Source organism: Scatophagus argus, chromosome 22 (genome assembly GCF_020382885.2).
Source record: "Scatophagus argus isolate fScaArg1 chromosome 22, fScaArg1.pri, whole genome shotgun sequence".
Taxonomy (NCBI): domain Eukaryota; kingdom Metazoa; phylum Chordata; class Actinopteri; family Scatophagidae; genus Scatophagus; species Scatophagus argus.
In genome coordinates, this window is record NC_058514.1 from 361,754 (window position 1) to 375,943 (window position 14,190).

The 14,190-nt window shown below is 44.8% G+C and overlaps 1 protein-coding gene across 8 annotated transcripts in view; it reads right to left on the reverse strand.

Annotated features, from left to right (window-relative positions):
* Window positions 1–2,959: 2,959 nt before the first annotated feature.
* Window positions 2,960–14,190, reverse strand: part of flncb (filamin C, gamma b (actin binding protein 280)) — a 37,898-nt gene continuing 26,667 nt past the window's right edge. For 2 of the 8 annotated variants that reach the window (XM_046379183.1, XM_046379181.1), the window contains 19 exons: window positions 13,826–14,073; window positions 13,281–13,373; window positions 12,704–12,803; window positions 11,854–11,994; window positions 11,605–11,733; window positions 10,329–10,502; window positions 9,551–9,712; window positions 9,166–9,369; window positions 8,647–8,799; window positions 8,282–8,404; window positions 7,906–8,163; window positions 7,334–7,603; window positions 7,056–7,193; window positions 6,764–6,879; window positions 6,005–6,137; window positions 5,377–5,553; window positions 5,051–5,269; window positions 4,422–4,628; window positions 2,960–4,334 (listed from right to left, as the gene is read on the reverse strand). In XM_046379183.1, coding sequence (XP_046235139.1) covers window positions 4,147–4,334; window positions 4,422–4,628; window positions 5,051–5,269; window positions 5,377–5,553; window positions 6,005–6,137; window positions 6,764–6,879; window positions 7,056–7,193; window positions 7,334–7,603; window positions 7,906–8,163; window positions 8,282–8,404; window positions 8,647–8,799; window positions 9,166–9,369; window positions 9,551–9,712; window positions 10,329–10,502; window positions 11,605–11,733; window positions 11,854–11,994; window positions 12,704–12,803; window positions 13,281–13,373; window positions 13,826–14,073 — 3,233 coding nt within the window. In that variant the 3' untranslated portion in view covers window positions 2,960–4,146. The remainder of the gene's footprint in view (window positions 4,335–4,421; window positions 4,629–5,050; window positions 5,270–5,376; window positions 5,554–6,004; window positions 6,138–6,763; window positions 6,880–7,055; window positions 7,194–7,333; window positions 7,604–7,905; window positions 8,164–8,281; window positions 8,405–8,646; window positions 8,800–9,165; window positions 9,370–9,550; window positions 9,713–10,328; window positions 10,503–11,604; window positions 11,734–11,853; window positions 11,995–12,703; window positions 12,804–13,280; window positions 13,374–13,825; window positions 14,074–14,190) is intronic. The other 6 variants (XM_046379184.1, XM_046379182.1, XM_046379188.1 and 3 more) reach the window with 3 other exon arrangements.

The following is a 14,190-nucleotide window of genomic DNA, read 5'->3' on the forward strand; positions in this document are numbered from 1 at the left end:
CCAGCAAGTCGACGGGAAACAATGGCGAGCAGCAGAGTGGAAATCAACCAGAAGGAGGAGGAACAGAACATCAGAATCAGAATCAGAATCAGAATCAGAATCAGAATTCCTTTATTAATCCCTAGAGGGAAATTCTTGTTTTTACAGACATTGCACATGCAGTATTCCTGACCAAGAAAGGAGAAAAGTGCAGAGTATAAAAAATAGGATAAACTTAATAAAGATAGGATAAACATCTCTGAGTTTCACCGCTCAGACGGTCAGTTTCACACCACAGGGCTCTCGGCTGGATCTGAGGGACATTGTCAGTCCTCATCCTGAAAGCATCTTCTCATTTTACAGTAAAACACGCCTGGACAAAGGAACAATACGTCATCAGTCTGAGCTCTGCTGACAGCATGACGGAGAAACTCCAGACTGAAATGTCCCAGCAGCTGCAGGATGAAGTGCGATGAAACGAGTTTCAGACATTCGTGTTCCCCTGAGGATGAATCGTCTTTGTCAGGTACCAAGACACCTGTCGGCTTCAGCCTTGGTCTGTTAGCATGATGCTAACGTTAGCCAGCCACCTACAGCAGGTAGGATCTCTCAGTGGCAGTCGTCATCGGTCAAGCTAAACCTGAGGAGCTGACAGGCTGGTCCTCCTGCTGCTGTGCTGAGTGTTCACTCTGCTCCGTCTGCAGGTGCTGGCACTTTTCCATTTATTTCATTCAATAAAACAACGTCGTGTCTGTGATTTAATTGTATTTGAGGTGTTTGAGCTGCTGTCAGCTCAGTTCTCATCACACCCACACACACTCGATATGTTTCTGTGATCTCAGAGGAAATTAAAGTGTTTACCTGATCACGGCGTCCAATCAAAACTTGACGGCTGCGTAATTAACAATTACTTCCTCTGTCTGATTACTGAGACGTTAATTGGACCAAAGTCCTCGACTGACGAGGATAAAGACACTAATTGGTAACAGGCGGCGCTGAAAGGACCCGAAGTGGTTTGAATGACTTATAAACACAATATGTGTGTGTGTGTGTGAGAGTGTGTGTGATAAAACGCTTTCCGTAAAAGCAAAACAAACATCTTTCTGCAGGAGTCTGACATCAGCCTGTCAGGTGTATCAAAGGTCCAAACTGAGCACGTGCAGATGAATAAAGAGTGCTGAGGTCACAACCTTCCTTCAGACACACTGATTGGTTCAGACACCCTGCTGCTATCACCACTAAAACACAGAAAATATTCTGCTCCTTCTTTCACCCCAATTTTCCAGTGCTCAGTCAGGAGTCGTGTGATTGGACTCAGCAATCCTGCATCTTATACTCAACATGGCTGACTGGCTTCCTCCTCGTTTCAGCTGCCAGAATCCACTGGGAGCTGTGTTCATGGGTCCCATTAAGTTGTTGAGAAAATGTTGCTGCTGTACTGTGAGATGTGCTGCAGCTTCTCTACTGAACGACAAACAAAGTCTGCTTGTTTGCAGCCACGACGACACCAACGTGGTGAAGGCTGTCCCATGATGCCAATAATCAGATTCAAAAACACACGATTTACGTTGTCGGCTCAGTACTCAGAGCTTCAAATGGACCCACAAAGCAGAACACACAACTCAGGGACTCATCAGTTTGCAAAAGCCTTTAATGCCCACAGGGGAGGAAACAGAGGCAGGTGCAGAAGGTCAGGCTGACCAGGAGAACAGGACCCTGGGACCTGAACATGATGCTCAGGGATCAGTCTGACTCCCAGGGGAGATCCTGGACCTGAGTGGACCTGAGACCAGGAGAAGCTCAGAGATACTGTAGGATTTGAAATGTGTGTTCTTGTAATGAAGTATTTGTTGTACTGAAGGATGTGAATACTTTCCCTCATCCTGTCGTTACTCATGAAGCTGCAGAAGGAAACCTGAAGACGATGATGTGACGCAGCACCCAACAGGAGGAGGAGGAAGGAGTCACCGTCTCCTGGATTAGAAATCCGGCTGGTTAAATTAGGGGGGAGTAATTTTAGCTTCAGCTGTCCCATCATCCTCCCTCCTCTCTAACTGTCCCTCCCCGTCTGTGAGACATTAATTACAGCCGTCCACTCAGACTAATAATACCCTCACTGATGCTGCAGGAGGAGGAGCAGGAGGAGGAGGGGAAGGCGCCCTCACACAGCAATAAAACTCATCATCAAATTACTACTAACTACTCAGTTACTCAAGTACTGTATGCAGTACTTAAACTCTTTACAAAAATATCACTTCTTTCTGTTTTTCTTTGTTTATTTCTCTCGTTTCTGTTTGTGAGGATCTGTTGACTCTCCTGGATGAAACTTGATGTGTTCATGTTTGAATTTTTCACACAGATGTGCTCACAGTTCGTTGTTGTACAGACGGTTTGATGGGTCTCTGCTGCCCCCTGCTGGCTGGAAAAACGTATCATACAGTTTTTACTTTGACTTCAGTTCATTTTCAAACAAGTAACTTTCTGTCAAAGTCCAAACTTGAGCAGAGCAGCATTTTTATTCTCTCCTGGTCGTTTTTAGATGAAACTTTAAAGAGGCCTGAGGGGGAACACAGCTCAGACTGAGACTGGAACACATCTGAGAATCCCCTGAAGGAGAAGCTGCTGGATGAGACGAGCACACCATTAAGTTTTAATCAGGTCCACTTCATGGTGGAGCCTGAAGGACCACAGCCAACACTGAAACATCTCCTCCTCCTCATCTGTCTGGTTCACTTTCACCTCATGCACACATGGACAAAATGTTACTGGTCGCATTAACCACATGGAGCCCTGCAGGAAATGACCTTTCCTCTGGCGCCCCCCTCTGGCCTTCACTGTTGCCTCCAGTAGATGGCTGGTGGAGGGGTTTGGGCTGTAGGTGGACGGTTGGTTCTTGTCCAGAACACGACATGAAAAACGACCCAGTCGTTCCAGTTTCGTTCAGAGCAACACAACAAAACATGAGACAACCAGCAGCGACTCTTTAGTTGGCGAATTAACTTTTATTATGCCTGCACAATCTCAGATTGAAGGTTAACATATCAAACAGTTCAGATTCATTTCATTCATCTGTTATTGGTAGATACAAAATCACTATAAAACATCACTCTAATATTGTGTCATTGCAACGTCGCCTGTGTTTTTCAGCATTCACAGAAAAAACGATTGTTTCACCGCACTTCTTTATATGGTAAAAAAAAAAACTGAAATCGTCACGTCTGTGTGAAGAAATAATTCAGAAAGAACACTGAGCCCATCGGCTGCTCTTCCTCAACAATAAGACCATTTTCTGTCAAAGAAAATCTATCGAGGGGAAAAGACGTTATGAGAATAAATAAAATGAAAAGCCGTAAAGTCACAGCAAAGCTTCTCCTCAACCTCATCATCAGCTTTGTGGGAAGATGCCACCACAACACACAGGATGGACCAGACATACACCCGATACAAAACCAGTAGCTTCTGTTCCACGTTCTACATCCTGCTGTGAGAAGGAGGTACAAAAGAAAAACTGGGACGTTTACACATTTTCGCATCCTCAGTTTTTGTAAAACCCAGAAAACATCTGAAGAAAGAAAAAGAACAGAACTGAAAGAAGTGGTTTTATCCAAAAGACTGAAACTATCATTATTTTCATCATCACGAACGGAGGGCTGTCTTTTACTCAGTTTGCATCCTAATCAAAACTAGTCTAAATGCGATTTATTCTTTTATCCTCAGCTCTGGTGTTTGTATCTTGTCTGTACTTACTTTAAACCTGATGCAGACCAGATCTTTTAAAAAAAATATTGATTTTTGTGCACAAGTTAATATCTCGTCTGCGCTTGGTAGCATCTTATGTCGACATAAGAACTTTTGATATTAACTAACTTTCGGTCGAGGCTGTTTGCAGCGATGCAGATAGGAACAGTTCAAAGCTGAGTGCCATTTTAACAGAGTCAAACATGTTAGTTCTCAATATCTCAAGCTGCGACGGCCCACTACTCAACCATCACCAGAGGAATCCCTGTGTCCTGTCGGGAAGTGAATGACCACCGACAGTTGAGGTTGTTGCAGCAGGCAGTGTAAAGTGTGAAAACTGTCCACGTTGACAGGAAGCGAAGTCTTTGGGTCTTCAGCACATCAGCATGAGGATGATGAAGAGTTGCAGCAGAGATGAAGAGTTCTGTTTTAAGGAACGGTGACATGGAAGGGACTGCCGGGAACGTTCTCGTCCCCCCATTTGAGGATGAGGATGTAGCTGCCCTGTTCTTTGACAGTGTAGGTGACGTTGTACATCCTGTTGCCCATGTGTTTGACGTACACCTCCTCGCAGGGCGTCTTCGGCCCATGAACACCCACCATCAACATGTTGGTGCCTGCAGAGTCAAGGACAAAGACGTCAGTCGGCAGTAAATATGGTCCATTTTTATGTTCAGGAAAGAGACAAACGTATTGTTCTTCACCTGCTTTGCTACAGTCCACTGTGAACGTGTTCTTCTGACCTATGAAGGCCTTCGAGAGGCCGGCACCTCTGGAGATGACTTTGCTGGCATCTGAGGAGAATTTGGGTAAGGAGGCAAAGGCCCCGCCCACTGCTGATGACTTGCTAACAGTTTCCACGAGGACAGACGATGTCTCATGCAGACTGTGGCCACCAGACAGACGAGGTCCTGCGGAGAGATTCAACCAAAGATCAGTTTAAGTATTTGCAGAATGCAGCTATTGCCCGCTGGATTTAGTGAAGGAGCTGAACTGCTCGCCTGACAAAAAGCAGATCTGGAGCTCCAACAGCCTAAATTAAATGGCATGTTTCCATTGCTTGGGGGGATCTGGTTGTTATGACACCAGCATATAAAATCCATGAGCCATCTTGACTCTGAAGGGAGCAGAGAAACATGTTTTCTACCCTGCTTCATTTTCTAGATTTGGTGGGCATCAGAAGACCATCTGCAGCTACAGGAGGAATATTAGCCTGGGCCAGTGTCTCCTCCTTTCAGAAACTCCAGGTAACTCCAGTAAGTACAGACCCAATTCAAGTACTGTCCACAACAATTAGAAAAACGTAGGCCAGCTCTCTGGTCCATCGACCCACCTGAGACTTTGGCCTTGAAGGGGCTGCCTACGATGTGCTGGGGGCCTCCATACTTGATGGAGATCAGGTAGTTTCCAGGAGCCATGGGTGTGTAGGAAACCTTGTAGCCCTCGGTACACTCCTGACAGTCCATCTTCACCTTTGACGGTCCATCGATGGTCACAGATAGAGCTCCTGAGCCGGCATTACACGTGTTCACTATAAACTCTGATGCCACACCTGAAGGACAACACAGACGTGACAAACACCTAAGATCTAATCAGTTTTTCATTGAGGGCTTTGAAAGGGGGGTTAAGGGGTTCTCAAGCTTTATTTTTTATATATACCAGTGGTTCCTCCCTCTAGTCCAGGTCCAAAGGCAGACACCATGCCAGGATCTGCAACCTGTCCCAGTTCTCCCACTCGGATCTTGAAGGGACTGCCAGGGACGTGGCTGCCATTGAAACGAACATCAATAGAATGAACTCCATTTTCCCTCGGGATGAATCTGATAGCATGTTGGTCTGTAGAAACACATGGATGACACGCACTGTTGGTTCTGGCAGCATGTGATGACTCGTCTAAAACAACAAGAGTTTGTTCACTTCTAAGTCTGTCGGTCATTCACACGTGAGGCTTCCTAAATCTGCCGTCAGAGATCAAAGTTTGTGAATGATTTGATTCTGTTCTTATTTACGTTTCACACAAACCAAACTTTGTTGGAATGCGGGTTGTAGAAAACTAGTGGATCGGGACTTGATCCTTGCAGGACTCCATGTGAAAGGTTAACAGTCATTCCTCAGCAAACAACCCTTCACCGTGGCTGGATATACTGCTGCGATTTTACATTAAATTCAGGCTGCGGCTAACAAACTTTCATTATTAATTGATCTGCCAATCTTTTTCACAATGAATCAATTTATGGCTGCAGCTCTGCACTGAATCCTCTCAGTTTGAACACAGCGTGAGTCTTACCGCCATCCAGCTCAGTGACGCAACACTCCTCTATGGCCCCTGATGGAGTGTGGATCTTAGCATCGATCAGCCCTCTGGCTCCATTCAGCTGGACAGCAAAGGAGGCCTCCTGCCCAACCTTCAGACCCGATTCCTGTCAAATAGCATGTGAAGAAAGAGAATAAGAAAGAGGAGGTTTAATCTCTGCTTACTGTCTCCTCTAAATGTCACTAATTAGGACCGTGTCCCACTTCTTCTATCCACACCAGATGATGTTAAATAAATTAAATTTGTCTTTCGATGTGAAAAAAGAAGAATCTAATGGTTGAACTGCATGAATAAAAAATAAGTATTTGATGAATGATTTGAACTACTGCTTGAAGAACCTTCATCAAATTGTTATTTTTAGTTGTGCTTTCATCTGGAAGAAGGACCTCATATACTGCCAGTGACAATAAATAAATTGTGTTTTGGTGTAAAGTAGCGACTCAGCCGAAAATGAGGTCTGAGGAGATCAGAAGTAAAGCTTCAACTCTTCACGACAAAGGTCAGCGACCAAATATACAGAGCTGTGGTTAAAACTGGAAGTTTATATGAAGACAGAAATACACTCTCTCAGTACAGAGCAGCCAGTCAGACACTAATAATAAATCTGTTCATAGTAAATCAAAATGTCACCTTAAATATAGCAGACGACACATCCGAGGGTTTAACATGGAGACCCTTCATTTATCAGTGACCTCAGGTGACCTAATGAAGATTCAGACGATGTGTTCTCACCTGCAGGCTGGTGATGGTGAGGCGGCGAGCGTCATCAGACAGAGTGGCGACGGGAACAATGAACGGAGAGTCTGGGATGTGCTCATCATTAAACTTGATGGAAACCTCGTAGTCACCTGGAGAGAAGAAATGACAGTAAACTGAGATGATGGTATTCATCCCTATGTAACACGTAACATTCATTCCTGTCTCTTCTGGAGGTCCAGTTTTTCAGGATTTTTACACAGAACCTGTGCAGAGGACATGGAAATGAAGATTTTCGAGGAACTGAATCAGTCTGTTACAGTCTCACCAGGCTCCTGAACCATGTAGGAGACTCCACAGGATCCGTCCTTCCTGTCTTCAAAGGTGATCTCGGCCTTGCTGGGTCCCTCCACAGCAATGGACAGACCTCCAGCGCCGGCCTCTCGGGTCCAGATGCTGAACTCAGCTGTAAAATAACAAAACAATCTCACATTTCTCAGCATCAGTCCAGCCAACACACGGCGGGTCAGCAGCTACAACATACAACATGTTGACTTCAAACTGTAAACTAGAAGGAAAAGGACAGAGAAACATTTTGAATCCAACCTGGGATCCCTGCCACTCCTCGGTCCAGGCCGGTTCCCCCTGCGCGGACCTTGTGGGCTCCTCCCTCTCCCAGGGGCCCCACAGTGAACTGGAAGGGGCTCCCGGGGACGTGTTGGCCCCGATATTTAACATTAACAGTGTGAGCTCCCATCTCCTGAGGAATGAAGCGGACTCTGTACGTGCTGTCCTCTCCTTTAATGATCTCTGCCTCCTCTGTCTTTCCTCCAGGACTCGTCACCTGAGCTGTCATCTCCTGGTTACCTGCCTCACCTGAGAGGGAGGGAGGAGGAAGATGATGGAGGAAAAAGGGACATGATCAGTTGATGGCTTAAGGACCTGTGAATGTTTATTCTTATTTTACACAAAAGTCTGAAAACAAAAAAAATGATCATATGTGAGCACAAGCAAGTTCAAATGAGCATGTGGTAAGTGACATCAGTGCATCATGACCATGAGCATGTTAATGCAGGTCACAGGTGAGACGGCAGTCTGTTAGCGCACACACACTACAAACCTGCCTCAGCAGCAGTAAAGTTAGACACCAGAACACACACTCGTCCACACACACACACCGTCCTGCAGCGGGGGTCGGCTGCCCGTCGGCATGCCGTTGAATCCGCTCATACTCTCTCGTCCCAGGAAGTCTCCGAACACGTCCCTGAAGGGCTCCCCTCCCACCTGCGTGCTCTCCTCCACACGGACCTCCCTCTTGGTCTCTCCTGCTCGAGTCTTACTGATCTCCGTCCGCTCAGTCCGGGTGTAGGTGTGACTGCTGCGAGTGAACGTCCGAGTCAGACGCTCCTGAGCCGAAACCATGTGAAACCAGTTCCCTAAACCGGCAGGGAGGGAGGAAGGAGGAAAACGAGCAAGAAAGACAAGGAGGTGAAGAGGAGGGAGCAAAGAGGACAGGTGGAGACGGGTGGAGGAGCCAATGATGTCACAGCTCACCAGGTATTTTGAGGTTGAGGTCACAGGTGCTGCCCACTGTCGCGATGGAGGGAGCCTGGCGTTTCCTGGTGATGCTCTCCTTCATCCTACCCTCGCCGAACACCTTTACTGTAAACGGACTTCCTGTTCACACGAAAATATTCAAGAAACACGTGCAACGTAAGACTCTTACCTGTAACCTCACCTGACTATTTCTACACTGCAGTTCTACTACTTTTACTAAGTTCTTCTTAATAGATAAATGATTGTCTCTTTTTGCTTTTAATTGGAAAGAGAGCAGAATTCATCCATCAGTCACCAAGTCAAACCTCTGCTGATCAGACCAAATCAGAGACGATTTCAGTCCTCAGCTGCCTGGTTTCTACCTGGGACATGCTGGTCAGCAAACTTGATGTTGATGATATAGTTTCCAGGTTCAGTTGGACAGTAGGTGACTTTACACGTCCCGTCCTCCACGTCCTCACAGTTAATGTCCACTTTACTGGGACCCTCAATGGACAGACCGAGACCTCCGTAACCTGAGAGCAGAGAGGAGGACCCATAAGTGAAATTATCTGAAAGAAATGTTAAATGTTGAATTAAAAACAGCTCATTCATGACAATTAGAGGATGATTTAATGCCATAAAGTTCTGTATTTTCAAAAAACAACAATCGATTACTTTTCTGAAACCACGACTAAACATTCAAACATCCAAACGTCATTTCAGGATTATTTTACCCACTGCTGTTTCTGAGGTAAAAAACTGAACTGGAAATCTCAGTTTTTAAGTCAAAATGGGTAAACAGTCCTTAAAGAGAAAACAAACTGTGACCAATCTGTTTAAAGCTTTTCAGATGTTGTGTACTGACGAATGTCTGAACATTTAAACGGAGTTAATCTTACCTGCATTCCTGGTGTCGACCATGAACTCGGCCACCTCGAAGGTGTGCCCCTCCAACAGCCCCTGACCGTAAACCTTCACCTTACTGGCGTCTCCGATCTCCGACTGACCGACCATGATCTTGAACGGGCTGTTGGTCACATGTTTCCCGTTCTTTTTCACACTTACCACGTGTTCGCCGACTTCTTTTGGTGTGAATGAGATCCCTGCAGGTAGAAGGAAAAATGAATTCATTCATTCATTCGTTTCCTGTTGCTGAAGGTTTTACTTCAAAATGTACTAATAAAAGACTTACATGACATGAACAAAATTTCTTCACAGCCATCTGAAGCAATTCTTTGACTAAATCTTGAAGCTGAAGTGAATGTTTGAGCAGTAAACACTCACCAATGTGTCTGTTGGGCAGCCTCTTCAGCAGACACGGCTCCTCGTTTCCTGACGGCGCTCTGATGCTCGCCATCAGACTGCTCAGGTCCGTCTCCGTGATTTTTAAGGAAACATCTGTTGCTGTGCCAACATTAAGCTGAGAGGTCCTCATGGTGTCATCGCCTGGACACCAGTTAAATCAGAGGAAAACAGCTAAGAACCAGGTCAACTTGTCAACGCTGTGGTCTACAGATGTTTCACTTTTTATAAACTTCAATAATAAAATGACAAAGTTGACCTCTGATGAACTAGACAATATAACTGTCCAGTAGAGACACTGTTATCCATCAGTTAGTATCAGCACCTAAATGAATCAGTCGGGTATGAGCCCCCACATGCCGTCACTTAATTATGTTGATCTGCAGCCAGTAATCATCAGTTTCTGCCTCACAGTCGGTGTGTTTCAGTGTGAAGGCATCAGGAGGGTCATTGAAATCAACCTTAGCTTTACTCTGCACACAGCAGTTTCCTAAATTACCCTGAGACATTTTTAGAAACTGTGTGTGAAGGCTGTTTTGAAACACAAAGAAAGTTTGATTTTAGTTTTATGTTTAACAAGTTCATAAAAAAAAACAACCTGCTGACTCAAAAATATGAAGATAAAGTGAGAGACAACAAACTGGTTAGCTGAAGAGCTAGAGAAGCTTGTAATGAATGTGCATAAAAAAGAAACTCACTGGTGCATCCAATAATGCATTTTTCATGCACCCACACACACACACCCAGACAGTTTTCATACCTGTGATCTTGGCGGTGAAGGGGCTGCCGGGGATATGCTTATCATCAAACTTGACGATGATGTTGTAATCTCCAGGTGCGGTGGGCAGGTAGGACACAGTACATGTCCCATCTTTGTTGTCTTTACAGCTAATCTCTGCTTTAGACGGTCCTTCAACAGCCAGAGACAGGCCACCTGCACAGAGACACAAACAAAATAAACAAGGTCAGTTCTGTCAGTTGTGACACGACAACTAACAAGAACCAGCATGAGAGATCATATTTCTCCTGTTCTGGCTTCTCTACATTGGCTACCTGTAAAATTCAGGATAGATTTTAAAATTCTCCTCCTCACTTATAAAGCCCTGAACGGTCAGGAACCATCCTATCTTAAAGAGTTAATAGTATCCTATTATCCCACCAGAACTTTGCGTTTCCAAAATGCAGGGTTGCTTGTGGTTCCTAGAGTCCTCAAAAGTAGACTGGGAACCAGAGCCTTTAGTTATCAAGCTCCTCTACTATGGAACCATCTTCCGGTTTCGGTCCGGGAGGCGGACACCCTCTCTACATTTAAGATTAGACTAAAAACTTTCCTGTTTGATGAAGCTTATAGTTAGTTATGCAGCTATAGACTTAGACTTATCTCCCATGATGCACTGAGCTTCTCTCTAACTCTCCTTCTGCACACATTTATGTCCCATTAATGCATATCACTAACTCAGCTTCTTCCCTGGAGTCCTTGTGCTTTCTGGTCTCTCAGGTTCTCATGGATCGTGGTTGGAGCTCCTGCTGCGGTCCTGCTTGAAACTTACTGCGATTACTACTGTTCTTTGTCTCTCTCTCTCTCTCTCTCTCTCTCTCAACCCAACCGGCCAAGGCAGATGGCCGCCCATCTTGAGTCAGGGTCTGCTCTGAGGTTTCTGCCTTCTAAAAGTCAGTGTTTCCTCTCCACTGTCGCCAACTACTTGCTGATGAGGGAATGTTGGCTTCTCCGTATTACAACTTTAATTTAAAGAGTTTGGTCTCGACCCACTCTAATTGGAAAGTGTCATGAGATAACTTTGGTTCTGAACTGGTGCTATATAAATAAACTGAATTGAACTGAAACTGAATTGATAAGACAAAGAAGAAAAAGAAGAAAATCAGAAACAATAATAGAAGCCTGTTTAAAATAAAGACCTGGCTCTCATGCTTACATATGAATATGTTTTGGTAACACTAAATAAAGCTTTACTCAGTGGAAATGAGGTGAATTAGAGCTGTAATAACTTACAAATAGGTAATCTATACTATGTTACCTTCTCCAGCATCTTTAGTGACGATAGTGAAGGCAGCTGGTCTGTTCACCATGCCATGACTCAGACCAGGGCCATACGCTGTCACGTGACCACTGTTGATGGCGTCAACATAGAACTGGAGTGGACTTCCTGTAAAAGAGAAAACAGGGTTCAGAACTAGACTGCACCTCTGACTGAATTAATCCTGGACACTGCAGCCAAGCCTGAAAAGCACAAACCACATGAAGTCAATACATGCTGTGGTGTTACCCGGGATATGGTTCCCATCATATTTGATGTCCATCTCGTGCAGGCCTCGCTCTGTAGGGGAGTATTTCACAGTGACAGTGCCGTCCTTGTTGTCGGTGATATGAGGACAGGCAGTTCGACCCGACGGCATTCGCACTTCACCTGGAGGACAAAACATAAGAACAACAGCTGTTATCTCATCATTCCAAAAATAAGTACTTTATTCTCACTTAATTCCACATACACCATCCTGCTGCCTCAAATACTCACCAGAGCACCAAATGCAGATTCATCCACCACTGAAAATAATCCCCAACACAAACAGACCCCACAATTGATAAAAACTAATGAAATGAAATCAGTATGAACCAACAGCCTCGGAGATTAGAACCACATACAGGAAGTCAGACAGTATTCAGAGACATGAGGCATTTTCGGTCTGGAGGAACATTTTCATAATCTTAAGAATCTGCCCTTTTCCATTGCATGCACGTTGCAAAAACTGGAAATGTTTGTAATTATTTGAATTCAGTTTGAAGAGACTTTTTTCGCTTCTGAGCTAAAATGGAAAACATGATCAAAGCTTCAAGTTACCACCAACAAAGTATCTCTTCGTGAGAAATAGGACAGGAGATTTGGGTCTGCTGTTGTGCAGTCCTGCTTGTACAGAACAGCTGTTTAAAGATATTCATCAGTATGAATAAAGATGATGACATGTATGCTGTCTCTGCAGCTGTTTTCACATTTAAGCAAACATAAAATTCGGAGCAGAGACTGATATTCTACAAAAAGAAAAGTTTCCCAGAGATGATCAAACTGAAGTCTCACCTGTTCATCAGAAAGATCAACATGTAAGCGGAGCAGCTCTCACCTGTGATCTCTCCTTTCTGCACAGTGAAGGGAATGACCAGACTGAAAGGGCGGAGTATCTGCTCCATCCCGTCCACGGGACTGACGGGATCATCAGTGGCCTAAACCAGAGCCAGGGGGAGGGGTATTAGTGTCACCATACTGGAAACTCTGGGATATCATCCAAAGAGAGGAGGAGGAGGAGGAGGAATAGGAGGAAGTACAGCAGGATGGCAGAGAGGCCGAGAGAGCATCAGGACCTGGTGTGCTAAGATTTGGACTGGCTGAAAACCAGCAGTACAAGACATCCTTTCTATCAACGACAATCACATTAAATAAAATAAAATAAAAAAATCAAATGCAAATAATGAAACAAAATAATGAATAAGTACATCAATAAAAAAAACAAAATAAATGGAATCTGTTAGTAGACAGAAATGAGTCTCTATGAAACCAGCAGATTGAACATGCGACACCATGCTGAGCCAATACAAAATCTATAAGTGAATCTGGGCTGGTATTGACTGTGGAGCAGCTGCAGTGACACAACAGACTGAGAGAGGATAGTTTGGATGAAGGTACGTAACAACACTGTATACCCAGTGAGGAGAGAAGCCCACATAGGGAGTGAAGGGCTGCTGTAACTGAAGCTTGTCACATGGCTCCTCTATTATTGGGATGGTTTCACTTGCCTAACAGGGAACAAGGTACAACCTTTAAGGAACACACACACACACACACACACACACACAGCCCCATGCACAGACACAGTGTTTCAGTGTCTCAGTGTTCATGTCTGACAGGATGTGTTTTAGGACACATCTACACTGACTTTAATCTCAGGTTAGTTATTAACATGTTAGCATTTTAGTTTTCTATGCTAGCGTCATCTTGAGGTAATACTGAGACTGAGATTAGTTTGAGAGGTCATGAACTGAAAAGTTGTTCCTTTACTTTATGACATAGAAAAACTCCTCTTCTTGTAGTTTGCTGCTAGCCTTTGGTCACTTCAGAGTGTTTCTACTATTGTTGACTGAGGTGAAATTGTCCTTTAATACAACAGACCTTCTGCTCAGGAGCCTCTGACTGTCCCAACAAACCAAAGCGACCCCCACTCCCACCACCCTGCAGTGCCGTTACTCACCACCACGTGGAAGGGGCTGTTGGGGATGTTTTCTCCTCCAAAACGGATGGTGATAACGTATTTCCCGGGCTCCGGAGCCGTGTAGTAAATATCAAACGTCCCGTCAGCATTCTCCACCACATCCACATCCAGCTCCGCTCCATCAGGAGTCGACACCTTACAGGTGACTTTACCTTTCCCTGCAGCTTTTGCATCCACAGTGATGACCGTCTCCTCTCCGATCTGGATGGTGGGGCCGATACCTGATCCTGACAGGATAGATGACAAATCAGTATGGTTGAAATACAAACGGCCTCAACAAGGTCCTAAATTTATTCATTCATTCATTCTGAGTATTTGCCTCTGGACAAATTAAGACTTCAGAT